General features: G+C 44.5%; 3 protein-coding genes across 9 annotated transcripts; 2 read left to right on the top strand and 1 right to left on the bottom strand.

Moving 5' to 3' along the window:
* The first annotated feature begins 27 nt into the window (after positions 1-27).
* Positions 28-22,817, top strand: LOC122619778 (PH and SEC7 domain-containing protein). 6 transcript variants are annotated; one of them, XM_043796901.1, is made up of 15 exons: positions 28-774; positions 13,204-13,270; positions 13,380-13,433; positions 13,692-14,503; positions 14,574-15,689; positions 16,229-16,468; positions 16,870-17,942; positions 18,006-18,392; positions 18,452-18,615; positions 18,673-18,770; positions 18,835-19,110; positions 19,174-19,311; positions 19,372-19,586; positions 21,222-21,334; positions 21,412-22,817. In XM_043796901.1, the coding sequence occupies exons 1-14, from the start codon at positions 637-639 to the stop codon at positions 21,241-21,243; spliced, it is 4,800 nt and encodes a 1,599-aa protein (XP_043652836.1). In that variant the 5' UTR covers positions 28-636; the 3' UTR covers positions 21,244-21,334; positions 21,412-22,817. The 6 variants fall into 6 exon arrangements, with proteins under 6 accessions (XP_043652836.1, XP_043652835.1, XP_043652834.1 ...); XM_043796900.1 differs by lacking the exon at positions 16,229-16,468 and having other exon boundaries at positions 16,870-17,074; positions 17,474-17,942; positions 21,412-22,812; XM_043796899.1 differs by lacking the exons at positions 16,229-16,468; positions 21,412-22,817 and adding an exon at positions 20,842-21,067 and having other exon boundaries at positions 16,870-17,074; positions 17,474-17,942.
* LOC122619780 (uncharacterized protein YdcI) lies at positions 22,060-27,825 on the bottom strand. Of its 2 annotated transcripts, none has more exons than XM_043796904.1 (11): positions 27,440-27,825; positions 26,890-27,381; positions 26,405-26,836; positions 25,972-26,342; positions 25,631-25,913; positions 25,364-25,563; positions 25,121-25,310; positions 24,833-25,063; positions 23,438-23,570; positions 23,216-23,345; positions 22,060-23,153 (listed from the first exon to the last, which is right to left on the bottom strand). In XM_043796904.1, the coding sequence occupies exons 1-11, from the start codon at positions 27,595-27,597 to the stop codon at positions 22,930-22,932; spliced, it is 2,844 nt and encodes a 947-aa protein (XP_043652839.1). In that variant the 5' UTR covers positions 27,598-27,825; the 3' UTR covers positions 22,060-22,929. The 2 variants fall into 2 exon arrangements, with proteins under 2 accessions (XP_043652839.1, XP_043652840.1); XM_043796905.1 differs by having other exon boundaries at positions 23,044-23,153; positions 23,226-23,345.
* On the top strand, positions 23,526-24,783 carry LOC122619781. The gene is made up of 2 exons (XM_043796906.1): positions 23,526-24,195; positions 24,246-24,783. The coding sequence occupies exons 1-2, from the start codon at positions 23,627-23,629 to the stop codon at positions 24,763-24,765; spliced, it is 1,089 nt and encodes a 362-aa protein (XP_043652841.1). The 5' UTR covers positions 23,526-23,626; the 3' UTR covers positions 24,766-24,783.
* Positions 27,826-27,895: the final 70 nt, after the last annotated feature.

The following is a 27,895-nucleotide window of genomic DNA, read 5'->3' as shown; positions in this document are numbered from 1 at the left end:
TATGGATACTTTTATGCTTGCCATCCCCAGTGCAATAGTACAATTTACAATTTACAATCTTTTAGTACAATCTGCGATATCTGGGCATCCACATTCGCCAAAAAATGTGCGGCTAAAACCCCCCGCGACCCGCAAAGCGGCGGCGAAACAGTCGGACAAAAGCGACATAAAGAAACGAAGCGAGAAGAAGACGGGCGAATTAAACAAGTTTCGTTTGCGTGGAACGAAGAATTGCGTGGAAAGAAAGCGAGCGTAGAAGAAGCAGAAGAGCAGCAAATGCAATAATGTTTAATGTTTAAACAAATTCGCCAAGGAGTTTCGTTCTTTTTTTCAAATCGTCATCCGTGAGTGCGTGTGTGTGTGAGCTGTTAGTGCGTGTATGCCACCGTGTGTGTGTGTGTGTGCATGTTGTGAAGTGGAAAGAGTGGAAATAAAATGAGAGTGTGCAAATGAAGTTGGCCAAGCCCAAAACAGCGAGAATTAATTAAAGCGACTAAGAAAAGTGCCCGTCGCCCAAGGATTAATCACGCCCAGGGGTCAGGCAACCACCCACCCCGCCAACCAGCCAACCAACCAAACAAAAACACAGAGAAAAGAGTGAAAACCGATCGGCAGCAGGACGCCGAAGGACCCAAAATGAGCGAGGAACTGAAAGTGGTGCTGCGGCGCAGCGAGCAGCATTCCGGTTTCGGGTTTTCGCTACTCGGAACCACCGGACCGCCACATGTCATCTACGACATCGTCGAGAATTCGCCGGCAGCCGATTGCGGAGCGGTAAGTGAAGCAAATACACCTACACCCACACCTATACACCCAATACAGCAATGCAACTCCTCCTCTGTGTGCCTTTGTGCGGTGTGTGTCATTCCATTCCCGTCTGGGACAGGAGGAGTCCTCACACCGAGCACATCATGCCACCCCCTCGCATCCACCCACCGGTGACCCCCGCCCATCTATGACTTCATCAACCACCGGGCATTGGAAGCAGCCAGCGAAGAAGCAGAAGCAACAGCTCCCTGCTGGCCTCACTTTTGGCAACGCTTCAGCTTCGTTTTCGACTACAGTAGAACCTCGTCAAGGCAAACACGCCAAGTGGCCTTGAGTTTTCATAGGAAATGTATATATGCATCTTTCTATTTAGTTTCCCATGAATACAATACAGCTGGGTTCAAAATTATAGTGATTCTGCATTGCATATAATCATTAGTTTCAGGAAATATTTAACCCAAAGAAAACTTAAGATAGTAAATAAAAACAATTGTTTAAAATATTTTGGTTGGGCTCAACACAGATCTTTAAAAAGAAATTGCAGTTAAATTATTTCGAACTTGACAAAATTCATAGAAATTGTGAATGTTTCTAGTTAAGACATATTTCGTTTGTGTTTTTCCAGGAAGTATTTGCAGGTTTTATTAAAGTGGAATATGCAATTGAATAATTTCAGTATAGCTTTAATATCTTTGCATTTTCTACCAACCAACTGCAGTTACAAAAGCTTTCAAACGGAAAACAAATTATTCATGACGTTTTATCTGACGCAAAGTGTAAAATACATATGTATGTACTATGTACTATGTACGTACATACCTAGATAAGTACAATTTTGTATGGCAGCTGGTGGCTTGAGTTTTGGAAGTTGGATTGTATGCAAAGCGACCGACTCGCCCCTCGACTGCTGATAAGAATATTTTCCACTTCCACTTTTCCACTTCTTTTTTTATGGTGATGACCATGGCTGTCTGCTGGCGTATGTGAAAGCATTTCAATTTGCACAGCGGCAAAAAAAAACGCAAAAAATGAGAAAAAAAGCGAGAAAAGCGCAAATGAGAGTCCTCCGTTGGCGTGTCATCATTGTTTGCCGCTCGTGATGTCATCGTTGCTTTAATTGATGGGTGGCAGGGTGAAACGAGGGGGGCGCAGTGAGGGGCGGGGAGTCACACACAAAAGGCAGTGTATCAATTTACTGGCTTGTTTTGCTTTCATTTACTATTTACTGTCATCGCAGCGCATCTCGAATGTTTAGAGCCGAGTGCAAAAGAAAACAAAAGCGGGTAAATACAGCGAACAAAGTAAGGCAAATAAATTGTCTTTCTGTTGAATAAAATGCCGATATGTTTGCTATTCAATTGTTGCTGTTCGTGAAGAGATCAATTTATTGTCAATTTAATCGAGTTACCTATAAAGTGCTGACTGGAATTCACATGATATAACCAGCAGAAAGCGTGTTGTTTATATTTTATTTTTATACATTCCTTATTTAACATCATTAAGATATCAGAAACTCATAGAAATTCTGTTGAAAATTCCCATCCGCAACTATTATCTTATCTAAGTAAATTCAGTAAGCAATTCATAGAGAGTAGACACATTTTCGTAGCTATTACGAATTTGGATTTCTCAGAATATGATTATTCTTCGCTGAAGACAGCTAGCGGATATTGGATAAGAATGGACTTTACGTGGGGCCCATTTCAATTGTTATTAATTTCCACATGCAACTGCAATTCGAAAGAGGTGCAACGCGAAGTTAACAAATCGACAGAATGCAAATGCAGCTATAAAAAGCAATGCAAAGACAACAATTTATAAATAAACTTACTCGGGCCGATGCTAACACACACATAAAGACTCAGACTTACTTTGTAATTATCGGACGTGGCAACAAAACAAAAAACGATTTACACGAAACCCCAAACAGAATTCTCCGGCTTTGGTTGTTAAATTTATGCGCCCGACCACCAAAAGCACCAAAAACCATCAAAAAACACAAAAACTTGGTCCCGAACAAACAAAACAACAGAAAACAAATCGAAATGCGTGAAAGCAGAGTGCAAAAAACGCGTTGGGAATTTTAAATTTTAAATTGTCGAGATTATTAAGTAATTCCACACAAGCCCAGGCCCAGGTATGATGAAAAGCAACACAAATGCATCGCGGTAATTTTCTTGAGGCAACGAACTGACATGGACATGTACACATATCTATATATATACATAAAACATATGGATGTATATATTGGATGCAGCGGCACGCACTTTTTCAATTTCTTATCGCTTTCGCTTACAACTTGTTGTTATTTTTGTTGCCCGGCTTGTTTGGGGCTGTTTGACTTGTCTTCTATCTACATACATACAGACATACACATATACATATGTATCTATGCACACACTGCTTATTAAGTGGGTGTGCAGGAGTCACTTGGCACTTGGGGTGTCCAAAAACAATAGAATAACAATTTTTTTTATACTTTTCATGACAAACCTTGTGGTTTTAACTGATTAGTTATTTTATATTTGCCTTTCTTTTTACAGAAAAATAATACATACATGTTTTCAGTCACAAGTTCATGAGAAATTGTATTGTTTAGGGGGTCGGTTTCACACCACGTTCCCTTCTAAGTTTAACAATTTTTGTGCATCAATTTTAAACTTCACACCGCCAAATGTAAATAACTCTCAATCACACAGCTTACCATCTGTAATTAGTTGTTTTTACAGGACCGCTCCCTCGAAAACATAAAACCTAATGAGTAACCAACGCGTCGGCTCCTCGAATGCAATTAATTTTACTTTTTATATGCCGTCATTCTGGTTGCGGTACAATTTTATTTTTCAATGAATGCACAAACACATGTACACACACAACATACAAGCACACACGCTCTTCCCAACTGGGTGTGTACAAATTGTGTGTATGTTGCATGTGAGTGTCCACGCTGTCGTCGGTTGTCTTTTGTCGCCTTCGCCTTCGCTTTTCCATTTTCTTTGACTGGCTTTTCTTCTCCCTACTTCTCTGCTTCCCTGCTCCCCTGCAGTTGCTGCACTCTGTTTGTTGTCATTTCTGAATGCATTTGCCGCACGTTTGTTTATTTTCCCACTTCTTCAGCTCGATATATCAAGTATATCAAGTATGCTCCACACTCGCCAGACGACAAAAGTCTCTGCGTTCCGAGGTGGCTGAGTGGCAAATTGTGCATTAATTGCGCCAAAGTAATCTAATCGATTTATAAACACGTTGTATGTGTCTGTGGCATCATTGAACTACGAATTACACACTAAAGACTAATATAAAGACACTATCTTAAACTATATGTAAACACTTTCTTCTATAGAACTATTGAACTTTGTTAATTCCATAGCCATAATATCCCTTATCTAAAATAAACAATGGGTTACACTCCATGCCAAACACACATGATCAAATAGCAAACACACAAATAACTTGCTTGTTGATGTTTTTTAGAAATTATTTATATTCGTTTAGTCATTAATCTTTTGGGGTGCCAAGTAATTTGCTCTCTTCGCTCGCCACTCAAAATTAATTTCTGCCCAGCTGTTCGTGGAAAAGAATTTAATATTTTCTCTGTTTTTAGGGCAAACAAAAAATCGCAAACGGGCAAAAATAAAATACAAAACCTTTTGCACATCAGTTGTGTATACCTCGACGGCATTTTGAGGTTCCCTGTTTTTTTGCGCCTCCTTCGAAATTTGTAGCTTCTTTTGTTCTCGACTGGCGTTGTTGCAAAATTCTAGCGTTATGCTTAATTACTCGTTAACTGGAAATGACAAACGACTTTTCGCTGTTGCCGCTTTTGTTGTCATTGTTCCCATTGTAGTTGTAGTTGTTGCTGTCGCTGTAGCTGTGTGGCTCCGCCCACTGCGAGTAACAAATTAATTGCCACCGACAAGTCGCAGACAAAAAAAAAACACAAAAAGAAAAAATGGAAAAGAAATAGAGGAAGCTCTTGGCTCTGAGCTACTTATTGATTTTTCCCCTTTGGAACGAGTGTGTTTGTTGTTATGATCCCGATCTTTCTCCTTCTTTGGCAAATTGTGGGTAATGACAATTGACACGTTCAAGAATACAACAACAAGAAAACACAAGAACAAGAGTCGAGCAGGTCGGCAAACTTCAAGCTCTGAAAAGCACAATCCAGCAACAAGCATTCACTCGATTACAATTGCGAGATAGAAGTAAATGTCAAGAGATGGGGATACAGCTTCAACTTCTGCCTTTAATGCCCTTTTACAGGGTAGTTCGAGTTTATACCGCGTATCTGAAGATATCTGATGGCAGAGATCTACACTTGAGATACTGTATCTGCAACATATCAGTCGGAAGTATTTGAGTGATAAAAGATACTTTTTTGAGTCACACGTATGAGATGCTTCTTTATCTGCAAACTTAAAGACTTTTAAATAATACTACATATTTATGCTTAAGCTTTACCTCTTAGCAGATATTGATAATCTGAAAATAAATATAAATACACATAATACTACAGGGCATTCAAAGAGCTTATCTACGAGCTTGGCCCTATTAATGCATATATTTCCCCCCTCTCAATCGGTTCACTTGGAGTCAAAAGTGCAAAAAAGTAGAGTAAACTCGCTTTAATTGAATTACAAAAGTAGGAAAATTGCGCACGCGTTTATTAAGTTGGTTTTCTTGCTGCTTTTTGCTCTTTCTGCTCGACGGAAGGCAGTCGGCCCAGCCCAACTAAATATAGCCGGGCTCGGCTTGGTTTGACTTGGCTCGACTCAGTTCCATGCGACCCGGCTTTTCTTGAGCTGGAGCTTCGTAGGGGGTGGTGCCAGTGTTGCCGCTGCTGAGAGGTGGAAATGGAGTGGATACTTGATGGGGATGGGAATGGGGAGTAGATGGAGATGGAGAAGGAGGCCTGAGGTGCACACCGGAGTACTCTGTGTGCGCTCCGTCGCTGCGGTTCGTTGCACGCCACGGCACAGCGCACAGCAGTAGCAGTGGCTAAAACAGTCAAAGAAATAATAAGAACAATAAGTGCATAAGGCACTCAGCTAGCCGCGGCTCCAGAGATGCCACACACATAATCACAAAATATACTTTTTAAGTGTAGGGTTTCAGCCCGAAAACCCGCGGAATAATGAATCATTTAAAGTGACTGAAAAATGGCTTATATTATATACTTGCTTACTGAAGCTCACTCACCTCAGAATTTATGACTATTTATTTGTTGATGCATCATATAAAGCACATTAGGCCCATAAATTATTGTAATTTTGAAATTACGCTCAAATTAAGTGGTTAGCGGTTTGTTTTTGGGTATTTCTAGTCTGGCAATTGCATTGGAAATATGTAAAGATGTCTTTAAAAAAAGGAGATAAGAATGTGGAAAAGGAAAATCTGATATGCAAGTGATGGACAGAGAATCCATAGCTACAAGCTAGCCAACTGGCCATCACCTGCTCGGGGGCTGACTCAGATTCAGATTCAGATTGAGACTCAGGCATGCAAAAAGTGCCGTAGAAAGCTTAGTGGCGAGCGGTAGCAGCCGTAAACTTTGCGCTAAATCTCGAGCATTTATATTCGGCGTTGTTTGTGTGCTCGCTGGCTGGCTGGCTCGTGTGTGCGTCCAAGCATTGCCAAAGATGCAACAATTGCAGTTGCAGCACATGCAGCAGCAGCAACGACGTAGCCAACGACCATTTCGGGCGGGTGCAGTGCATCCGAATGTGCATCTGATGGTGCTGCCACTTGCCGGCTGTCTGGCTGCAAATGGAGTGGCGGCACTTCTTGTCCCATCTCATACGTCTCGTCTCACCTCACCTCATTGTTTCCTTTCCTTTTTTTTTTGTTTTTGTTCTTTTTTTTTTGGTTTGAAATGCTCAATTAGCCGGCTCGTTTTTCGTACATACCTTCCCCCTTTCGGATGGCTATTTACTCCCCCTTCTTGCGACTTTCTGGCCCACATTCGCAAACTTTGGTGGGGCAAATGCTGCTACCAAGGCGAATGCAAATCAATAACAAAAATAAACCCTGCCTATGCACATTGTTTAAAAAAGAACCAAGCCAAAATGCCTTAACAGGAAAAAAGTTTGTAAAATTACTTGGTTAAAAAACAAACTCATATATGTATCTTCAAGTTCTAAATCCGGAACTAGATCAAATTCTTATCTCAAACACATTATTATATACATTCATTATTCAAAATGCTTTAAATTCAAATGCTACAATGCTTGAGAGTTTAGATTCTCTCAGTGTAACTGGCAGCCCAATAAAACACACACATGTAGCCTAACTTTTTGTTTGAAAAACATTTGTTGTTGGTGTCTCTACTTTTCGTTCTTGTTGCAGTTTGATTTTTATGCGTTTTGCACAAATGCAAATCCCGCACGAGCCGCATCCACACACACTCATATATGTATTCACATACACTCGCAAATTCACATTCGCCAGAGAATTCCACAGTGCCAGAGATTCAGACAAACATCCCGTCCATTTCGATTTCCCGGCGTAGAAAGTGCGCACATTTTTCGGATATTTACAATGCAGAAAACACACAGTAAATAGGGGTAATAAAGATGGCTAAACATTGATTTAAGCTCGAGATAAAAATACTCGTGATGCAATCGATACGCTCAAACCAAAGACATTATAATAACAAGATGCGTAACGGCCATACATTAGTTTTGCACTATGCAGCCACTTTTTTGGTGACGACCAAAATTGCTCTCTTTTCGCTCGCCTAAAATTGAGAGCGTAAAAATCTAAAAATAGAATTGTCTTACTTGTGTGAGTTAAAACATTAAAGGAGATAGTGTGTATGTGTGCGTGCTTCTGCTAGAAGACGATTTTCGGGCCGAAATCAATTTTGATCTAAGAAACGAATTTAATTAATGTTTTGGTCAATTTCGATTCAAAACTATTATGGTTTGAAAGAAGTTTTTTTAATATTCGTTTGATAAAATCGCCGCTCGAATTAGCTACCGGTTACATATTTATATTTATAATTATATTGATAATTATTAATATGTAATATATGTAATATATTTCCGTACTTTACCAATGCAACAAAACGACTTTAATTGATTATAAATACAATTATATAGCGAAATTTAAAAAAATCGAGGAGCTATACGTATAGTCAGCTTTAAGCAAACGTTTTAAGAGAAAAAAAAAACGTATTAAAAGAAAAAACAAAAAAAAATTGGCGCGCTTTTCTGCCTACCCATAATTGCGGGCTGTTTTAAAAACAACAAAATGAAATATAAGAAAATAATTTAAATGAATCTTAGTTGCATTTTAAATACTGAAAATGCTTAATTTTCATACTAGTAATTTGACTAAATAACTACAGTAAATAATTAAAACGTATACAAAGTAAATTATTATTACTACTGTAATTTAAAACAAAGAATTTCCAAAAAAGAAATTACATTTCAAAAGTAAATATTTCATACAAATAATTCATATTAAAAAATTAATATTTATAAAATAAATAAAAATATGGAATCTGTTTATTGCAAAATTGATTTCTTGAAGCACGAAGTGCGGACATAAGCACCGAAGAATCATTGTCTTCTTATATTTTTCACACGTCGCACGGTGAATACTCTAATGACAATTATTCTAATATAAAGTCATCTTTTAAAATTATTATGCATTTTTTTGTACATAGATTGTGCTATTATTATTTCTGTGTTAAATTTGAATAATTGTTATGTTAAGGCAATGCAAGACTAGAGTTTTTAAGTGGTGTCAATTTATAAAAAATAATATAGATTTAAAGTCTAATAACTTCTAAGATGAAGGGCATATTTTGTCATTTTTACAATGCATGTGCATACGTGTGCACCAATACAGTGGTCAGCTGTCGCTGTATGCGTACAAGAGAGCTGGTGGCTCTAGAGCTCTCCGCTCTCTGGCTTTTGAATAAAATTTCGAGAGAGCGAAAAGCCACTTGAAAAGCCACCACGAAAAAATCGTGTGCAAAAAAATCGTATGGCGTTACGCATCTTGTTATTCTAATGTCTTTGCTCAAACCTTAAATCTAAACGAGTGCAAATTGAATAGAAGAAAGAGCTTAGCACAAGACTTAAGTATCCATTCTTAAACAGGCATAAAACTGGATTAAAGCCTGCTTATTAAACATAATTTTTGGATAGCTGGCAAACTTTATCCCCAAGTCAAATTACTACAAAAAGGGGGGCAAAAATGTAGTGAAATTTGTGCCCGTTAAGATGGCAAGCTTTTTAATTAGGCAGTTAGAAATTAAGCAAACAACTTGCCCCAAAAACCCAAAGAGACTACATAGAAAAAGGCATAATCTTGCCGAATGAGAGTGCTTTTTCCCCAAAAACCTCTTTAAATATTGCCAATGTATACATTTTTTTGTGACTGGGTGTGAATCACTCAATTCGCAATCTCCAGTCGCCGAGCCCATTGGCATAGTTCTGATAAAGTTCGCACTTTATGGACATAATGGATCGTTCGTCAAGTTGTTCCCATCACCGGAATTATTTAGCTAAGCGGCGCAGTGATAGCATCACCATTGCCACTCAGACCATTCGAGTCACTGAAAGCATTCATTCGACTTCCGATTCCCGCGATTACACAACACCCACCGGAGCATGATAATGAAATAAAGCAATTCATGCTAATTTGTTGCTCCCCCTCGCTTTATTTGGTGCAAATATGAGAGGAAATCCACAATGAGTGTGCCGCAAGGTCGTCAAAATAAATAAAACAGCAAACGAGTGTGTGTGTGCTCGCATATATTTGATCTGCTTTTGTCCAGCGGCATTCTGCAGATGTTTATTAGTTGAACATGATAAGAGATGTCGCCCCTTGAGCCGGGAAAAGAAACCCTTTGGAGCCATAACTCAAGGTGGTTAATTGGTGCTCGGGGAATTGAGTACTCCACAAGGACTTCATAATCCAATCTTTCATTTAATTCCCCAAATTACATTCCTCAATTTCCCTTGCTACTTATTCATAGTTTGGTTTCTGCACTGAATAATCTATATTACATTCTCAAATTAGCGCAATTTCCAACTTTCTGCTCTCATTCCCCGTTTCTTTGTACTTTTTTTTTTTCAATTTCGCATGTAATGGGGGGTGTGATTGATGTCCAATGGGGACCTTATACCTTTCTACGGTATAAGTGCCGTGCTGCAGGACAGAACGTGTAAACAAAGACCAGACGAAGCCGTGTAGAATGCAAATAGCCAGGGAAGTGGCAAAATCATTAGTCCAATAACAGGCTTTCGGATTGAGTGAGAGCCATGAGCCATGGGCCATGAGCCATGGGCTCCAAGTGTCTGGCTCCAACCGCACACTCTTGCCTCCACCACGGCTCATGCCACGGGTCTCAACATTTTTTCCGTTGAGTGCGTCACTTGCGACGCCCACGTGGCAAGCGGACTGACTGGCTTCACCTTCTTTCTCCCTGCCTGACGACTGCCTGCCCCAACATTGATTTTCTCGGTTCTGGGCGCTCCGGCGAAAAAGAGGTTAGTGGGCTTTACCGTACCCGTACCATTACTGCAGTCTGTCAACGACTCTGCGGCAATAGGAGTCCATAGACCAGCCGATGATACTGCCGCATGTAACCGTAAAACGGTGAAGGTAGTGCACGGCATCGTACTTGACTAGGTCGTCGTAGTCGCTAATACAATCAATCAATCGCCTTGTTTGCCACCACCCACACACACAAGCACACACACACAACCAGCCAAGTGGGCGTCGTGTTGTTGCTATTGTTAATTGATATTGGTTTAGTTCGTGTCAATAAAGCGTCATTGAACCGAAATCAAAACATACACAAGGAGAGCGCCGAAAATCGAAAAAACAAACCATGGTTCACTTGGCATTAATTGTGGCCTCAAGTAGTCGATTATTGAAAGCCGAATGTGACGTGAATACTAAATGGCATTTGGTATGGGGTTTATCAGTCCAAATGCATTGACAGGCGATTATGGGGAATTAGGAAATTTCCTGATAAGCCTCCCTCTATTTACATAGGTGTCGTGTTCGAATGCCTCCCCTTTCGGAAATGCCCCAAACACTTGTTTTGCAGTAAACATGGGGTTCCATTACCGGCACACCTGGGGGTTCCCCGAACACATTTTATAAGTAAGGTGATACATTATAGGGATGGCAAATACTTCGGGTAAAGAAAGTATCTACGAATATAATCATAAGCAGTTTAGGATAGCCCTTTAATCAGATTTCAGTTAGTGCACTCCAGTTTAACTCTATGCCTTGTGATTTTACTATCGGGACATCTCATTGGATCAATCACTGCGATGGCTTGTTTTCGTCTCCCCGAAAGTGCAGCTCATCCTTTTGTGGTCGTATCTTCAGCGCCCAGTCAACTTTTTTGTGCCTTTTGCAATTTGGAATAGGGGCATGACATTGCGGATAACAAACAGGACTGGCGACCAGACCAAATACAAATAGAATCCATGGAATGGAGGGAATGGATTGGATGGGTCGTAGAAAATGCAGGAGAGGCTCTGTCCAATTGTCATTGGTGTCGTTGGGTGTAAAAACAAATCAATTCGAACCAATTTCAATTTGAGCAGCCAGCGGTGCAGCAGCACAAGAAGAAGAAGCGGCGGGGTCACATGCAAGTCAGGGGTCAAAGGGTGCGGATGGTGCTGAGGGCGAGTGGGGGAGGGAGGAGCGGGTGGAGGACAGGGCGGCAGTCGAGTGTAACTGATTGATTTAACTTTTAACTGTGCAGCCTGCTGGGTGCTGGTTGTTGTGTGTAGGTTGTTGGTTGTTGGTTGTCGGTTGCTTGACTAGCTCGACTCGACAACTTTGTGCCCAGGGGGCCCACTATCTCAGCGGCAGTTTACAGAGGAGCTTAGCTAAAGCGGATCAAACTATCTTTAGGAAACTCTTTATATTATGAAATAAACCATAAAAGGCGGATGAAAATTAAAAGTGATTTCTCTAGGAGAGACTGGTTGTTGTTTCACATACATAGTTTCTTTGAAAGGGGGGCCACTGTACGCATATCTTACAGCTATCGTTCGCTGCTCCCCTTCAGAGCGTGAAAGTGAAATGCAAAAGCAATTTTGTCTGATGCGTTTAACTATGTGTGTGTTTGTGTGTGGTTGTGCATCTGCCAATGACTGCTGGCTGGTTTTTAAGGTGCCTAATCGAATCTGGGGAACCTCTGCGTCTCCGTGGCGCTGCAAGCCATTAATCGCGGCGAACACGTTGCCAGGTTGCCGAAGTGGCCAAAAGTGGAGAGTGGTGGTTCCTTTGTCGTGTTATGCAGATGCTGCCACGGGGGAAAACATCAAATTTGCATTACGGGTTTGACTTTCTTTTCGTTTTCGCCTAGAAATTGCCAACACGGGGTAGCTCGTTTGGGTGGCGGCCTGTGCGGATGTTATGTAAACTCAGTTTGTCGACATTTTTCGGGCGGCACAATTAATTTAAGCACAGTCTTAATTGAATTGCATTGCCGCCCGCGGCAACAGCAGCAATATGTGGCACCCACTCACTCTTTCTATTTCTCTCACTCTTTGGCTGCAAAGTTGGCTCCCGGCTCTCTCTCTCTCTTAGCCCAGTTTTCCCCCCATTTCCGGCTCTCTCGCGCTCTCTCTCTCGTCTTGGCCAAGTGCAGAGTTCTCTCTAGCAGACCCACGATTTCCTGGCAGTGCCACCGAGCGAGATATAGTGAGAGCATAAATTAGTGCGACTTTTAGTTTTAATTGCCGCCCGCAATTCGCGTCAAGTGTCTCCGAAGGAAGCACACACCCAACATCCTGGCTGCCAACTTATATGTGTATATACATATACCATCCTGTGCATTAATAATAACCGACGCAGCCAAGAAGCCAGGAAGGCCATGGAGGAACAGAACTAATTATGCAATAATAGTACAAAAGTAATTTGAGCTCCCTGTTGTGCATGCGGCATTCATGCCATGAATTCAGGAGGCGCGTGTCGCCGCGTATCCAAACTCAAAATCCCCAATCCTAGCTGGGCCCAGCATAGCATATTTATTGAATAATCTATGAGTGCTGTGCTGACGGGGCTGGGCTGGGCTGGCCTGTCCGGAGGTGAAGGTTCCTCCACGTACCACTCAACCCCGGATACGGACACCGAAAAGCTCTTCAGCTTGTGTTCCTACGTCAGCAAGTAAATAAGGCGCCAATGTCGTCCCACGTTGTGATTTCATGCTGTTTGCCACCCAGCCCGACAGCTCCCGCAATTTCCCACATTTCCATCGAGAAGAAAATTAAAAATAGTTTACAAGTGCCGACAGCCCAACATGCGAATAATAATAACAAAGCCCAGTCCGCCGTCAGTCGAGCCGAAGGAAAATCAATAGGCTTTCTGGCTTTCTGCCGTTGTCAATAGAATGGGGGGGCATTGCCAGTGATTTGCCTACTAAATGTGCCACTCTGCTTCTCCATTTCGCAGGTTGAGGCCGGGGATGTCATCCTCAAAGTCAACGGAACGGATGTCCATCGCTACACAACGAAGGAAGGTGAGTGCTGAGTGCCCAATGCCCAGTGCCGAGTGCCTGCTGGGCTGGGCATAATGGAATGCTGTCGGAGAAAGCTGTGAATAATTAACCGAAACATATTTTTGAACAGTTCTCAAATGCCTGCGCCTGTCGGAACAGCTGGTGACCTTGGAGCTGAAGCGAGGTAGGTGGAAATGTATATCATTCTTCGAGGATGCAAACCGGTACCAGTCTTGTTTCAAACCAAACCAAACCGAACCGAACCAAACTGAACTGAACCAAACTGCTTTTCTAATTACCATGCTTAAAATCATGGATTTTTTCAAGGCTCTCAAATGGTTCTTTATTTGCAATGAACCTTATACATATATATGTTAAATCGGTTTGCATCTCGGACAACGAACTTTAAGTATCGAAATTTAATATTCCTCTTCCCCCGCAGATCCCAAGCTCAAGGCGCGGATCAAAGAGCAGCTGGCCAACACCCAGAGTCCGCACTATGTGGACATTGAGTCGCCGAACATCTACGACTACCACAGCAGCAGCACCAACTCCTCGCCGAATCACCGGCCAAACGCTGGTGGTAAGGGGGCGGCGACCACGCCCTCGCAGAGCGGACTGCGCTACAAGTCGCCCACGCACTTGCCCTCGCTGCGCCAGAATTCGTCGCCACTGCTGGCGAGTGGATCCACCACGACCACAACCACCGCCACGCATACGCACAGCCACAGTCGAAACTCCTCGGCCAGCTCCACCAAGATCAAGGTGGTGGAGACGAACATCATCACCTCGACCACGAACGTAGTGGGTCTCACATCGCCCACCGGTAGTATCGGCAGTGGTGCTGGTGGTGTTGGTGGGGAGGCCACCTCGCCCACCTTCCGCCCCTCACGCATTCCACAGGCGCTCACCAAATGTGCCGTACCCAAGCCCGTGCCCGTACTCCATTCGCCGCAGAATAAGCGGCCACGCCCTTCGCAGATTCCGACAAAGGCGGCGAACGGAAACGGGAACGGACATACCGGCCATCTGCCACCGCAATCGCTGCAGCACTCAAACAGCTACAGCGGCAGTCCGGTGACCAGGCAGCGGTTTGCGGACAGGGAGCCGGAGCGGGAACCGGAACCGAACTCGGCGCCACCGCAGCCGGCGAAGGCGCCACGCTTTGAGGCTTACATGATGACCGGTGACCTTATTCTCAATCTGTCCCGGACACCGCAGACCAGCAACCCGCTTCCCGCCCAGGCCAAAAAGGTCACTTACCTTTCCATAAATTATTTAAACCTATAAAAACAAGACCTAAATAAATCATTTTTTGTTGCAGGTGGACAGCCTCCGCGATTCACCAAGTCGTTTGGTAAATCCGCGTATCAACGGCGCACTAGCACCGCGTGCCTCTGGTGAATCCTCGCCCACCTCCTCCTCCTCGGTGGACTCGCCCACCAACACCAGCTCAGATTCCGTGAAGCGCGAGGCGAAGCTGCTGCAGAAGCAACAGCAGCAGCAGCAAACTTACCAACAGCAACAGCAGCGGGACAGCATCAACAACAGCTACAACCGTAAGGATTCGCTGACCAACGATACGCTGCTGATGTGCGAGGAGTTGGAGCCGGACGAGGAGGCCGAGTATGTCCTGGAAGAGGACAACAAGCAGCAGCGGCAGCGCCAACAGCAACAACGATACCGCCAGCAGCAGAATCAGCAACGCTACGAATACTACCAAAACGAAGACGAGCTGGAGGAGCAAGAAGAGGTTGAGGAGCGCGAGGAGGATCAAACTCACTACGACATCACCAATATCGAAACCTATCAGAGCGGAGTGGGCCGGGGTGACGACGATGACAGTGATCGGCAGTGCCTGGTGGACGACGACGATGATGACGATGCCTACGACGATGAGGAGAACGATGCGGGCGACGAGGATTATTCCACCAACTCGCTGGGCTCCGGTTCAGCCAAGCAACGATTGCGGGCGTTGAAACAGCGCACTGCCACCCGCCAACAGCAGCGCAACCGCGATGCCGTCGATTGTGCAGGACGCTCCGGATCGGGATCTTCATCTACCACGGTCAAGAGCGAGGCTGGCGGCCTGGGCCTAGATGAAACCTCCTTCTCAGTGCCAACCTCTCCGATCTCGCTGTCGACGCCGCTGATCGACAAGGAGACAGCCAACTCGGTGCCCACGAGTCCAGAGCCCAGTTCGCTCGTTCCGGAGTCGAGCAGTGGCGCTGGCGCCGGAGCTGTGGTGGTGCGCCGGCACAACGGACATGTGGTGCGGAAGTGTGATGCTGCCGGTTTCCGCACCAGCAAGTCCGAGGACCATTTGCAGCAGATCCAGCGCGAGGGCATCGCCGCCGTGATACCCATCGACATTGATGAGGATGTGAATAGCTCGCTGAACACGCTGCTGGACACGCGTCAGGACTCCGAGGACTCGCAGGTGAGGCGTCGCCGCGCTTAGGCACTACCACTCCACGCAGGATAGTCCGCCGGATAGAGCTAGACAGCGAACAGTCGAATTTTCCTTCCGCCAGATCTCCCCCAGAACACTCGACACTCGTAGTTGATGAGTTACTATCCCACTCTCCGTTTTAAAGTGCTTATGTAGAGTTCGGTTTTCGTTAACTGGTTTCTGTAGTCTGTTGACCATATATGTATATGTGTATGCGTGTGTGTTAGCCATTGCATTGTTCTGTAAGCCATTCATTCATCTATCATCTAATCATCTAGACCTAGACCCAAACCCAAACCCAAACCCAAACCCACTGTTTTTCGTGCTCACTTGTTAACTTGTTACCTTGTTACTTTGAACTTGCCTACCTAACTTAACTTACTTACTACTAAACAACTCTCTGTCTATCTTACTCTCTTGTTTCGCGTTTCTTTCTTCTTTCGTTTTCTCGTTTCTCTGTTTCCTACTTTGACTCTTCTCGAATCGATTTGATATGCGCAATTTATTGTCCCCCGTGAGCTTTCTAGTCGATGGCCACTGTAATTGTAAACAACTCGTCACTGGCCTCGAACAACAACGAGGGCGAGCAGACCGACAACCGCAGCAGCAGCAGCAACTCCAGCGACAACAATAACTGCAGCAGCAACACCGGCGAACCAGCAACAACTGCAACTGCAACTGCAACGGCAACTGCAACAATCATGACTGCAACATCAACGAGAACGATGAACTGCAGCAGCAAATTAAACTATATTTTATGCAAAAAGGTTGCCATTTGCATAGTTGGCATGCTGATTAATGTGACTTTTGGTTTTGATTTCGTTTCGATTTTGCCGATTTTGATTTGTTGCCTGCGCTTGGAAAACTTTTGTATGTAGAAGATGAGAACCTTTCGACACCAAACGCTTATCCACAACGTACACACACCACAACACACCCGAACCAAATGCATACCACCTAAGTTTCTGACACTCACACACAGAACAGACACCGAACGCGCTTTCAGCACTCGGAAAATTGTTTAGGACTCCACAGAGAGATTGGGCAACGGCAATGGAAATTCGAGATCTGACAAAAAAAATCCATAGAGCATAAATTGATGAACGATAACATAGAAAACCTTGTTAATTCCATATTACTAATCTCTGGTTTGTTGCAAATCCTATAGGCATCGGATCGCGATCGGATCGTGTGGACTTATAATGCGCCTCTCCAGCCGCACCAGTTGGCGGCTCTCCAGCGACAGCAGCAACAGCAAGAGCAGCAATTCCAGCAGCAACAGCAGCAGCTCCACCAGCAACATCTGCAGCAACAGCAGCAACTCCAGCAGCAACACCAGCAGCAGCAACAACTGCAGCAGCAGCAACTCTACGGTCAGCAATCGCATTCAAATTCACATTCAAGTTCCATTAGTTCGTCGCCCCAGCACTCGGCTGTGGGCAGTCCGGCCTCGCCCACGTCGGTTTCCTCGTCGGTGATGTCCTCGTCGGGCTCCAAGGGCGCCCTGGGCCTGGGCAGCAGCAGCAATGGTCCCATGGCCGCCGTGCAGCAACAACAGCAGCAGCGGGAGCAGGGCGGCCAGGTCGCGCATCCGCCCAGCGGGATTCCTGGCCTGCTTAGCTGCCCAGGTGGTGGGCCCGGAAACAATGGTGGTGGTGGAGGCATTGGTGGTGGTGGCAACAACGATCAGAGCGTCTCAGAGGCCATTTCGAATATATCTAGTCCCGACTACCAAGACGACGATAATTTATTGAGTTCTCGCGATATTCTAGGCGGCATGGTACTTAGCGATCCCAGTGATTCGGACTCCACCATTCTCGTCTCGGACGCGGCCGCCCAGCAGCGCCAGCAGCTTAAGCAGCAGTTGCGCGCCCAGCAGCAACAGCAGAGGGAAAGGGAACGGGATAGGGATCGAGACAGGGAACAGTCCGAGCACAAGGTGGTCATCCAAGTGCGCGGACTGGACAGCAACAGCAGCGGCGGCGGCAGCGTCAACTGTACAAACGGCCGCTCCGAGGAGGATGTGGTCACGCTGACGGACGAGCCGCTGGGCACGATGACCGTCGGCATGCGGGACGCCTCGCCGCCAGTCTCCGATGATGGCAGCGATGTGGAGTCCCTCCACTCGTACCACTACTCACCCAAGGCCGTGGACTTGCCCTCGGCCATACGCCTGGCCAAAAGACTGCACTCCCTCGACGGTTTCAAGAAGAGCGATGTGTCGCGACACCTCAGCAAGAAGTGAGAATGCATACCTTACATATATAATTTAAGAAGCCTTTATTAAATAATCTACTCTTGCAGCAATGACTTTAGTCGAGCGGTGGCCGATGAGTATCTCAAGCATTTTACCTTTGAGAAGAAGTCACTTGACCAAGCGCTGCGTGAGTTCTTGCAGCAGTTCTCGCTGTCCGGCGAAACGCAGGAACGGGAACGGGTGCTGGTGCACTTTTCCAAGCGCTTCCTCGACTGCAATCCTGGCACCTTTAACTCGCAGGACGCCGTGCACACGCTGACCTGTGCCATAATGTTGCTAAATACGGACTTGCACGGCCAGAACATGAATCGCAAGATGAGCTGTGCGGAATTCGTCGACAACCTGGCAGATCTCAACGATGGCGAGAACTTTCCCAAGGATGTGCTCAAGTCACTTTACCAGGCCATTAAGACCAAGCCGCTTGAATGGGCACTGTAAGTGGATAGATAATATTTATAAACATTAGCTTTTTACTAATGACGTACTCTTCCAGAGATGAAGAGGCTGGTGATCTGCAGCAGCAAAGAGCCAACAATAGTGCCCTGGGCAATGTGGGCCACAATCCCTTCCTTGATCCCCCGGAACTGGCCACAGCTGTGGAATACAAAAAAGGCTATGTGATGCGTAAATGCTGCTATGACAGCAGCTTTAAGAAAAGTAAGATTTATAAAAGTAAAATTAAGGGGAGTATAATTTACTATCATATATTTCCAGCTCCCTTTGGCAAACGATCCTGGAAGATGTTCTACTGTACGCTGCGTGATCTTGTGCTGTATTTGCATAAGGATGAGCACGGTTTTCGTAAAAGTCAAGTAAGTGTTAACCCATCATTAGTATGGTACGGTATTAGCTAGCAACTTTAAAATTTATCAACAGATGTCCGACAATCTGCACAATGCAATACGCATACATCACGCACTGGCCACCAAGGCCAACGACTACACCAAGAAGCAACATGTGTTCCGGCTGCAGACGGCCGACCAGGCCGAGTATCTGTTCCAGACTAGCGACTCCAAGGAGCTGCAGTCGTGGGTGGAGACGATCAATTACGTGTGCGCCGCTATATCAGCGCCTCCGCTGGAGGGCGGTGTGGGCAGTCAGAAGCGATTCCAGCGTCCGCTCCTGCCCAGCAAACAATCCAAGCTGTTGCTGGTGAGTACAGAAACGTAGTCACCTCATGTACAGTTCCCTAATCGTATTACTCATGTATTACAGAAGGAGCAGTTGGATTCGCACGAGGTGCAGTTGGCGCAATTAGATCAGGAGCTTAACGAGCACAAGAAGGGTCCAATTCCCAGCAAGGGCCTGGCTCTGCAGAACTACAAGGAGAAGGAGAGCTACTTGCAGTACGAAGTAAGCTTTTACCACATCCCTTTTTCAATGAATCGAACTTATAAAACGTATTATCTTTAGCTTCGTCGTTATCGCACCTATGTGAGCATCCTGAGCGCCAAGATGCTGGCTGACCAGCAGCAGTTGGAGCTGCAGGCGCAGCAGCCGTCTCCAGCGTCGCACGAGGAAGAGGACGACACATTCCCAGTAGGCACCACTGCCTGCCCGCCACCCACGCCGCAAAGTATTAACCAGAAGGATCAGCAGAAGGAGCAGCAGCAACAGCCAACGAACAGGTACAGTCAGCAGCAACGCCCCAGCGGCAGCAGCTCCTCGTCCTCCGCCCATGTGCAGCAGGACATTGGCTGACGCGTAATGGGAGTTTTCTCAGCTTGTGTGGTTTAAGCGATCGCTCCGATCCATTCGTTATATTCTGTTCTTGTCTTTCGCTATATGTTTTTTTGTTCCTTTCGCTTTCGTTGTTATTTTGTGTTAAGCTGCTTTTCCAATATTTCTTTACCGTTGTGTTGTTCGTTCCGCAGACGGCCCAGGATCTCGGTGTCGACCAATTTGGCCTGGCGCAAGTTGTTCTGGGACTCAGTTTGCTGCGGTGTTCTGTTGTGTTGCTGGCATTCCTGTTCTGTTGCCACTGTTCTTCCCTAATCCTTTCTATGTGTAAATATATTTAGTGTGTGTGTTCTTTTTGTTTGGCATTTTGATGGCATCAAATTACCACATCCCTACATAAACAAGCTTTAATTTTGAATAGTTTTAACTACGATACGTATAATAATAACTGAATTCAGACTTAAGAGTTGCGCGTAGGCAATTAAAACCACGAGGTGACGACGAAGACCCCTAATGTAATTAGTTCTTATGTGAAAATGGTTTTATTTTGGAAGCAACCACAACCACACAACATGCTGTGAAAACTCAATGAACAATTCGTAATTGATAATTAGGAATTTAGAAACCCAAACGCTCGACCGTTTCAAACGATTTAAAGTCAAGATTGGAATAGTTAACTATAGAAAGCAGTTTTTTGTAGCACTAGTAGCAATCCAAAGTTTTGGCGTTAAATGTATACAAACCGAAAATTATATTTAGAAACGAAATTAAACAAAGAATTGTAGTAAACACAAATGTGGTTCACTAGTAGCAAACGTTTACGTTTAAACCTAAGCTAGCGGCATTCAAAATATACATGCAACAACATAATCACACACAAAAAAAAGAAGGATTATACCAGTTTTACAAACCCGCACACATCCAACAGATAGATATACAATTAAAGTAGACAGAATCAATTAAGCCATTTCACTCCCACACACTTCACAAATTGCTGGTGACTTCACCGATGTACCATATACGAATCATGCTAACCCGACGACATTTGGTGACCCCGATCCCTAGGTGAACCCAAAGCAGTTGCCGTCACTCGTTGCCCGTTGCCATTCCGTTTTCCCGTTCAAATGCGTTGCTACGTTCCACCCAAATGCAATCGAAAAGTGAAAAGCAAAACCCAAATGGAAGAATTCTTCAATCTTACAGATGGTTCGATGTCTTCTGCTGCTGTTGCCCACTCTGGCGGCACTTGATCCATTCGAAAAGCCTTTAAACAACTTAGTCTCTTGCCAAGATTTAGCCATCAGCCCCAGGCACAGCCACAGTACACGAAGCACCACAACTCAGAGGCTAGTGATCCGCTCCAAGCTCCAAGAGGTGCTCCTTGTAAATGCTCTGACCCGTACTGACCTGATCACCTGTCTTCTTAAATGTGAGCAGGCCGAGGCCAAAACTCAATGTTTATTGCTAACTCTTCAGTGTCTAGCTTGGCTTAGTGCGATCCTAAACGATTTCCCACCATCCGACACCCCGTTTTTTGTTTCCAATCACGATTGCTAACCTCGCTTATCGTTCTACACTTGCAGAAAAGAGAAGAAAAAGAAATAATTACGTTTTATTTCGCTCTTGATTTCGATCATTTCAAAACTCGCATACCAACACACACACCTACATCACAATTCCCGCCTCCTGGCTATCGGTAAGTGCCATGCCCAGATTGAACCTACCAGCAAATTCGACTTATGCGTGTAACTATCTTTTCTCTCCCCACCACAGAAGCAGGCGATTGAACGAATTTGAATAGAATACTCCAAAATGCCACGCTGCCTGCGACGGGAACACGAAACAGATCAGATCCACAGAACACCTGAACCACTGAACCACTCACCCACTCGCATACTCAGCACCACTCACGCCACGCCACGCCACGCCACGCCACCACCCAAAACCCACTTACACTCAAGCGTTGCGGCTGTGCCGTGTCTGCCACTGAAGAAATTCGGAATTCGTGCACTTTCAATTACTTGAACCCCATCCGGGTTCATCCGCGAGGAAGAGATCATTTGAGACAATTAGACTACCAACGCGATAATTAACGAGGGAGAATTTTACGTTTGAAGGTCGTTCATCAGAAGACATCGGCATAATCTCGGCAACCAAGAGGATTATCTCGAATTCGAGCACTTGATTTCATATGTATAATGCTATTTATCCCAAATGGGGGTACTCGAGATCGGTTTCACCTGATTTAAAGCTACACAGTCTCGATTCGATTCGAATCGTTTTGAATTTGAATTATCGTTCACATTTGCTTGGCCAAAGATTCTGCTGGACGGCTGTTTAGGAACGAGAATGAAAACTGCTTATACACATAGACTTATTATTACAAGAGTTGATAAACAATACTTACATCATTACCTATGCTATCATTATAAATGATAAAAATAAATTATAAATTAATGAACAATATCTCTACACAACCAGAAGATGGTGAACATCGGCAGTAAACAATAACGAAATGAGAAAGAGGACAAGCGCATTAGCATTAAACCTAAGCAATTACTACCATACCATGTACGACTTGTTTTTGGTCTTTTGCGATACATTATCACATTATCTGTGTAGGTACACTTACTCCAATATTATGTACGGATTATTATATTTATTTAAACAATTATCGGTTGATTACGCGACATGTCCATGTAGCTAGAATATGAAATTAATATCGATTACGGGGTAAAAAAGAAAGGAGGAAACAATAAAATTAAAAGCATCATATATTTTTGAATATATTATGATTATTGTATTGTGTAATTATGTAAATGCAGATTATATAACATTGTTTATAATAATTTTTAACAATTCTACTGAAACGGCAATAAATTCGAAAATACAAACTAACTAAAAGTGAAAGTGAAAGCAACTTGCCTGCAAACCAAGCGCCTAAATGTATGCATATTGTATATTTATTTAGTCAACCATTTTAACTGGCTTACGAGGGCATCACTTAGTTTCTAAAGCAATACCCTTTCGATAACAATTCATTTAAGACAACTTGCTAACTTATGGCAAGAAGGGAAACAAGAAGACGAACGTGGAGACGGTGATTTTTATGTGAACATTTATTACTAACTGATAAGCTTTGAGTAAACTTAGGAAAGCCGTTATACTATGCATATACACGTATATATATATGAACTATATATAGTATATATGAATGCTCGTGTGAGCAACCAAACAATTACGATATGAATCATTAAATACTTCCAAAAGCATTAAATCCCTGCAGTTTGTCTAATCCTCCGTCTTGAACGTAAACGAGCTATCCGTCTCCACCAGCATGTTTTCCAAACGCAGTCCCAACTGGCGTCGCTGCAGATCCACCTTTACCACCGATGCCACAATGCGATCACCAATACTCAGCTGTGCATCATTCATGTGGCTGTTGTGTATCAGGCCATCGCGCTCCACCCCAACGTCCACGAAGGCGCCAAACTGGGTTACGTTGGTCACGGCACCTGTATGTCGGAATAGTTTGAATAAGTGAATGTTTAAAATGGGTATCTTCGTATCCACTTGCCAGTAACCACCTCGCCTATGCTGAGATCATCCAGCCTCGTTATGCCCTGTTTGAAGAGTGGCCTCTTGTCCAGATCTGCTCGATAATCTTGGAGCAATTCGCGCTGCAGGGCAACCAGCAGGAACTCCACCTGAAAGAAAATGGATTCGAAATTAGTCGAACTTTTCATTAATTGTTCTGTGCCAAAGATTGATATGCAGTAATGAAGTAAATGACACCTACCCGCTCCATGGGCAGCTTGTGCTGCTTGGCAATGCGATTGAGTTTCGGCCGAGACGCGGCAAACTGCTTGATGCTAGCTATAAAGCCAGCCTTGCCCACATCCGACAGCTTTAGGTCACATTCTCCGACAATACTGAAAGCACAAAAAGTATTTAGTTTCAGTTTTTACGATTCAAATTTTCAATTATAATGATCGCCAAACTGAAACAACAACATGAGGAGCGCTGGCATTATCCGCCCAGACTACCGCCCACCAAATTTCGGTATGTTGCATGTGGAAAGGTACCATTTTACGGGCACAACGATAAGCCGAAGTATAAGCCCTGCTGGCAGAATCCGCTCAGTGTGCCGGAACAAGCTCGCTTCGGAGTTTGCTGGGAGTATCCGCCGGAGCGGTACAAGCGACGTCCACTGCCGCCACCGTGCCGAGGATCGACCGCTCCCATTCACTTGCTGAAGCCCACCTTTAAGCATTGTGAGAATATCTACACCCGCTACGATTTTAAGCTCGAGCAGTGTGTGCACGAGCAAACTCTAGTTGTTGACCAGAAAATGAAGGTCCTAAAGAATGAGCTGGCGCAGGCTAAGCCATTGCAGATTGAGAAGGTTAAGGAGATGCGTTACCATGGAGTGCGTTATCGCATTTTGGCCGGCTCGACCGGATGCACCAAGACCTATCCGGAGTACTTAAGCCGGATGACCGAAGAGCGGGCCCTTTGCGAGTTTCAGAGAGCCTACAATATCGTTAATCAGTCCAAGTAAGTCTATTTAAACTCCAGGGTCACTGCTAATTTGATCAACTTTTCAGCACCGATTTGAGCAATTTGTATCTGGACATGCGTGAGTCAAAAAAGGAGCTGGATCAACGCGTATCCAGGTTGGACCGGACTTTGGATAGTACATACTTGAAAGATCTAGATTCGGTGTTGCAAATAATCAAGGATCTAAACACATATTTCTTTGGCGTGATTGTGAAACTGAAGACGTGGGCGGAACTGATGGACCCTATGAAAAAGCACTCTATTGAGGACTATCTAGGGCTTTTATGTCAGGAGATGGACTTCCAAACTTTCATGAGGGCAGGCATGGAGAACTGCACCTGCAAGCGGTGCGACAAGAAGGATCCCTTGAAGCCGTACCTTCCATGCTGGTGTCAGCTGGAAACCAGCGAAGATATTACAAATCCTAAGAATTTCGATGATGATTGTCCAAGGAACATTGCAGTCATCAAGGAAAACGACAGTGACATTGTGACACCTAGTTCCACCTCCTTGCTAGTGAGGGCGGCGGATGAGAAGGCCAGACTTGCAGCGGAACAGGCAAATTAAAATGTCTCATAATTTGCTTATCATTATCATTTATTGGTTAATAAAGTCACTTGAGAATTGGACTCACCTTTCCACAACCTTATAGCTCTCCGGATGCACCCAAGTGCAATCTAAAGGATTCTGTAGTCGACCTCCAACGCTTAGGGGTTCGATGCGCACAAAGCCGGCGCACTGGACAAACGATTTCTCACCTATGGTTCGCACCGAGAGCAGATCCTTTCGGGTTTTAAATGGTCCCTTCTGCGTCCTATACTCAATGATCTTCTCCGCTTTCTTTTCCGACAGACCAGCAATGTGTCTATATGGTGGGGAATTTTAATAATACATCACTTATTGTACCAATGAACACACTTACTTGAGCACACTCAGACTGGCTGTGTTTAGGTCCACGCCAACGTAACTGACACACTCGGACACAACGTCCTTCAGCGAGTCTGTCAAAATCTTCTCGGAGACATCGTGCTGGTACATACCAACTCCCAGGTGTCGGGGCTCTATCTTAACATATTCACTCAACGGATCGTTCAAACGACGCGCTATTGACACTATAATAATTGTGTTTTATAATTGTTTCATTTTAATTGATCTTTGTTCAAACCTGCACTCCTTTCGTTTGTATCCATTTCGGGAAACTCCTTAGCGGCCACATCGCTGCAGGAGTAAACAGATGCGCCATTCTCGTTAACGATGCTGTACCGAATGCTCCTGCCGTCCAGAACGCCGGCATGAAACATATCGGTTAGCCAGTGCTCCGTTTCGCGACAGGCAGTGCCATTGCCCAGGGCAATAATTTGACAGCTTTAAGAAAAGGCGAGAAGGACGTATTGATAAATGGCTTAGCAAATCTAGTTTAAAATATATATACTTGTGATCTGAAAGAAGCTGCACCAATTTCTGTTCAGCCGCCCGCTTGTTTGACCTGGCACCATGGGGGTAAATGACACCCGTGTCCAGCACATCAGCAGTCTCGGATATGATCGCCAGTTTGCATCCATTTGTATAACCTGGATCTACGCCCAAAATGCGTTCGCCTTTCAGGGGCGACATCAACAGTAGTTGCTTCAGGTTCTTGGCAAACACATCGATGGCTGCCTTTTGGGCCTTCTCTTTTAGGTCGGCTCGAATCTGCCTGCACATTAAAGGCTGCACTGTAATTAGACACTTATTAACATATCTTTTGGGCTTTGCATACATTCAATTACTTACACTTCTTCGCGTAGCACTCCTCTAAAGATTTTGTGAACACCTCCCGTCTTAAAGGATATTGCAAGCCTTCGTTCATGTACTGATCGGTTATGAAGCGATTCAGATCCCTTTTAAGGTAATCGTTCGTTTCTAACTTGACAGTAAGAAATTTGTGCTTCTCCCCACGATTGATGGCTAACATTTGATGTGGCTTTATAGTTTTTACATCACCCTGGAAGTTGAAATAATTCTCAAACTTTGAGCTGTCCAATTTTTTGTCTGCAATGCCGCTGGATCCCTTACTGGAGCTTGCTTTACTAGAAGAACCAGATTTAGACGATGTCGCCTCCTTGGTCTTGCTGCACTTGAGGAATACCCGGTGCACATTTTGTCTAGAAAGATATAGCAACAAATGTCAATAAAAAAAACCGACCATATATGAACAATAGCTTACAATCTCCGTATTTCCTCCAAAACATTTGTGTTCTTGCTAATGTTGTGAATAATAATGTTGCAGATGCCACTCATCACAAGTGCCTCCGTAGACAAGGCCTCGTTATCGCGGTCCACAATTTCAGAAAGTTTTACCTTCGGTGCTGAACCGTACAGCAACCGCTCGGCGTACTCCTCCAAGCCCAAAGCTTTGGCGCGTTCCGCCAAAGTGCCCTTACTCGCTGGCTTGTAAGGTGCATATAGGAACTCCAGTTCTTCGTTGGTCTTGGCGCACAGCAGTTCTTCTCTAACTTCCGCATTTATGCTGTTTTCGCGCTCCAATTGACCGACAATATGCTCAGCTTTTTTCCGCAGATCGACGATTTCTATGTACGTATTCCGAATGTCTCTGAGGCGATCTGGGGCCATGTGATCCACCAGATCTCGACGGTACCTGTCAACACAAAATTATTAATGCTAAGACAAATATATAAGTAATAGGCGTACCTGCAAATAAATGGTATGGTGTTTTCATTCTCGAAGAGCTGTACAATATTCCGCGCTGCCTGCGGTTGTATGTTTTCCGTTTCAGCCAATAGTTCGTGGATGTTCCACACCTTTCGTCGCTCCCAGAAGGAACTGCGTCCAGTGGAAGACACCCTGTTGGAGCTGGCTGCAATACCGTCGGGTTGTGTCATTGCTGTTGAGGACACAACGTCCTCCGTCTCAGGATTGGCCGCATTGGCTGCAGCATTTAAGTCCTCTTTATCCTTTCTGGCGCGTTTTCTTTTGGGAGCCGGAGCTTCGGAACTGTTTTCAGGGGCTACAGGACCATTCCGTTGGTATGTAGTTGCATGTGCATCCTGGGCTACCGATTCCGGATTGGTCTCATTGGGACAAGCATTCTCGTCCTCTTTTTCTTTGCCGCCCCGCTTTTTCTTGGGAGCTGGTCCCTCAGCAGCTGCATTTTTGGTTGTGGGCCACCGCTGGCGTTTGGTCCTTTAAGGATATCTGGTAAATATACTCTCCTTTACGGGATAGTAAGGGTATCACTTACACGCCGGCCTGCGCATTTGCAGCGCGATCTATCCGTCGACTCTTGGTCTCCTGCGGCCTGTAATCATCGTTTTCCGTAAGATTCAGTTCCTCATCTGAGTCGGAGGAATCAATTACCAGCTTTTTTGTGGCGACAGCGCGTCGAGGTCTTTTGGACATGTTAAATATATGTATCAACAGGCTTGTGAAACTGAGATTACAAGTCTGGGGTCTACTGTAATCTTAATTTCCTTCTATTTGCCTACACCCAAAGGTGTTATCTTTAGATATATTTATTCTTAAATGTATGTTTAATAAGCACAATATCAGTATTAATTAGTTATTTATTTGATATTCTTAAAAAGGGTAACAAAACACTGAGAAGTCTAACAATTTCGCGTGCCCCACTTGTGGGCGCAAATTCGTAAATATTCGATAGACGGCAACAGCTGTTAGCGGTACTTTTCGATAACGATCG

Source organism: Drosophila teissieri, chromosome 3R (genome assembly GCF_016746235.2).
Source record: "Drosophila teissieri strain GT53w chromosome 3R, Prin_Dtei_1.1, whole genome shotgun sequence".
Taxonomy (NCBI): domain Eukaryota; kingdom Metazoa; phylum Arthropoda; class Insecta; order Diptera; family Drosophilidae; genus Drosophila; species Drosophila teissieri.
Note: the sequence above shows the minus strand (reverse complement) of the source record. Positions and strands in the feature narration are given on the sequence as shown.

What these genes read in the sequence shown, in the direction of transcription:
- LOC122619778 (XM_043796901.1), top strand. Translation starts at nt 637, where the DNA reads ATGAGCGAGGAACTGAAAGTGGTGCTGCGGCGCAGCGAGCAGCATTCC. An exon ending in ACTATATTTTATGCAAAAAG is followed by an intron (nt 16,469 to 16,869) that starts GTTGCCATTTGC and finishes CAAATCCTATAG; the next exon opens with GCATCGGATCGCGATCGGAT. An exon ending in AAGCCGCTTGAATGGGCACT is followed by an intron (nt 18,393 to 18,451) that starts GTAAGTGGATAG and finishes GTACTCTTCCAG; the next exon opens with AGATGAAGAGGCTGGTGATC.
- LOC122619781 (XM_043796906.1), top strand. Translation starts at nt 23,627, where the DNA reads ATGATCGCCAAACTGAAACAACAACATGAGGAGCGCTGGCATTATCCG. An exon ending in AATATCGTTAATCAGTCCAA is followed by an intron (nt 24,196 to 24,245) that starts GTAAGTCTATTT and finishes TCAACTTTTCAG; the next exon opens with CACCGATTTGAGCAATTTGT.
- LOC122619780 (XM_043796904.1), bottom strand. Translation starts at nt 27,597, where the DNA reads ATGTCCAAAAGACCTCGACGCGCTGTCGCCACAAAAAAGCTGGTAATT. An exon ending in TACAAACGAAAGGAGTGCAG is followed by an intron (nt 25,311 to 25,363) that starts GTTTGAACAAAG and finishes CAATTATTATAG; the next exon opens with TGTCAATAGCGCGTCGTTTG. An exon ending in GCCAGTCTGAGTGTGCTCAA is followed by an intron (nt 25,064 to 25,120) that starts GTAAGTGTGTTC and finishes CCCACCATATAG; the next exon opens with ACACATTGCTGGTCTGTCGG.